Source organism: Sinocyclocheilus grahami, unplaced genomic scaffold (genome assembly GCF_001515645.1).
Source record: "Sinocyclocheilus grahami isolate Dianchi unplaced genomic scaffold, SAMN03320097.WGS_v1.1 scaffold172.1, whole genome shotgun sequence".
NCBI lineage: Eukaryota > Metazoa > Chordata > Actinopteri > Cypriniformes > Cyprinidae > Sinocyclocheilus > Sinocyclocheilus grahami.
In genome coordinates this window covers 290,501-292,743 of record NW_015505351.1, presented here as the reverse complement: position 1 = coordinate 292,743, position 2,243 = coordinate 290,501, and the positions used below count along the sequence as shown (strand labels likewise).

Genomic DNA, 2,243 nt, shown 5'->3' with positions numbered 1-2,243 from the left:
CTTTCATCCATGCCGAGATGTCCGCCAGGCAGCCTGAGATCCGTGCAGCTACCGTTGGATCATCTGGTTGAAATGAGAAATAGAGTTGTGTGTCATCAGCATAGCAATGGTAGGAGAAGCTATGTGCCTGTATGATGTAGTGTATATGGAGAAGAGGAGGGGTCCAAGAACAGATCCCTGAGGAACTCCAGTGACCAGTTGATGTGCTTTGGATACCTCCCCTCCCCAAGCCACCCTGAACGACCTACCAGTGAGATAGGATTCAAACCAGCGAAGTGGAATCCCTGTGATGCCCAGTGATGAGAGGGCAGACAGGAGGATCTGGTGCTTGATAGTGTCAAAAGCAGCAGATAGATCCAGCAGAATAAGAACTGATGATTTGGAATCAGTTTTTGCAATCTGCACGGCTTCCTTTACTGACCACTCCTGAAACCTGACTGGTTAGCTTCCAGTTTGTTGTTTCAGGTCTGACGGATTATCATGTCATCACTAAATTTTGTTCAGTGCCAAAGACATTTGTTTTATTTTATTTTGTAGGTTTATTGTTGTTGTTGCACCTTTTTCTTTTCGTTTCCTTTATGTATTTGTTTGCGTCTTTAATGTCTTTAATTTACGTAATTTATACTTTTTTGACAGTACTGTGACCTGCTAATGCTCTTGCAAATGATACATAATGACTTTTATTTTGTTTCCCCCAGCTCCGCACCGGAAGAGTGAGCTTGCTGTGCTACAGCTGGCTCTCCTTCTCGCCGCTCACGTTCGTTTTACTCAGGGAAACACAGTATTGCTGAGCTGTTTCGTAGCAATAATATCGGACACATAATATAATCGCGTAAATCTGGGGCGGTACACGCAGTAAAGCAGCATGGCATTAAAGAGAATACAGAAGGTAAGACCTTTGTGCGTACATGACCAACATTAGCCAAGTTTTTTTTTTTAGCCTGCTAGCGTTAGCGTTGTTTATATCGAATATCTGGGTTAAAAGTAGCATTTCTGTTACTAACTAATAATATGTTATTTATTTTTGTTTGGTGTTGGTAGTTTGAATCAAGTCAAGCTGTTTCCGACTAATTTAACGTTAGATCTAATATGTCGACAGAATGTAGCATGTAACGGTTAGCTAGCAGTGTTTCTACACTCAGTCATGACGGTTTTTCACGGTTTGTTGACTGTCTGCTTGAGGTAATGTAAATAAATGTAGAATAGCCTTTATTGTTAATAAAGCTGGTTAACCAGAACTTAAAACGACCCGTCAAGGTTGTCAGTCAACCATTGTAATGTATCGTTGCTAGCACACACACACACATTTATACGTGTAAAAAACAAACAGCGAGTAATTGGTTAACGTACATCAGAACGCGTAGTTTATTCAGTTCTTCACCGTGAAAACGAACTGAAAATATCTATCATTTTAATAATAAATCTGTTATGTGGTCTATTCAACCTTGTTCGAGAAGGCCCAGAACTGAACAAAGACCGCAAACCTGCTCCAGCTTCGGCAGAGCCACACTAAACCAGGCCAAACTTTGTGTGGATTCATCCACTTTCACAAGCCACTCTTGTGTGCTTTGTTAAACCTCACAGCTGATGTGACATTTCGAGGGACTTTGGCTACAATTGATTTGGTGTAGCTGATCTGGATATGGTCGGTAGGCGCTATTGTGTTTGTGGTGTTGTGTATTTGACACAAAGCAGCACAACCTGATTCTCTGAAGTTCCAGCGTGACGCCATCACTTTGTCATTTTGACAGTTTCTGTTTCGCAACACTCCGGCAGTGGTGTTAAACACCCTTTTAACCGAGTCCCAAAGTCCTTGCCGGAAGGCATATAATCAGATTGTCTGTCTAATAAAATGGGCGTATGTTAAGAGTAATAATTAGGTTATGTAAGTAGGGGTATCAAATTTTCATGTTGCGATTAATTGCTAATGCTTTTATCACGGTATACGGTATTATCACGATATTCAAATTTAGTTTAAAAAAGTGCTCTCATAATACAGTATAACAGGTTTAATAACTTTTCTAATAACAAAAATAACAAAATTTAAATGCAATAAAGCAATACAGAAACGTGTATAAAGTTAAAAGTTTTACACAGATTAAAGTGCAAAAGAACTATAAAGACCAATAGGTATCACTTTACAATAGGGCCTTTCGCACCGCTTTAGTTCCAGAACTAAATGTACAGTACTATTTTGCGCTAACTATTTCCCAGTACTATTTAAAGGGTTGCATTCGCACCGA

General features: G+C 39.8%; 1 protein-coding gene across 1 annotated transcript in view; it reads left to right on the top strand.

The window, feature by feature from the left end:
* Positions 1-616: 616 nt before the first annotated feature.
* Positions 617-2,243, top strand: part of ube2d1b (ubiquitin-conjugating enzyme E2D 1b) — an 8,849-nt gene continuing 7,222 nt past the window's right edge. The window contains exon 1 of the mRNA XM_016283232.1: positions 617-889. Coding sequence (XP_016138718.1) covers positions 866-889 — 24 coding nt within the window. The 5' untranslated portion in view covers positions 617-865. The remainder of the gene's footprint in view (positions 890-2,243) is intronic.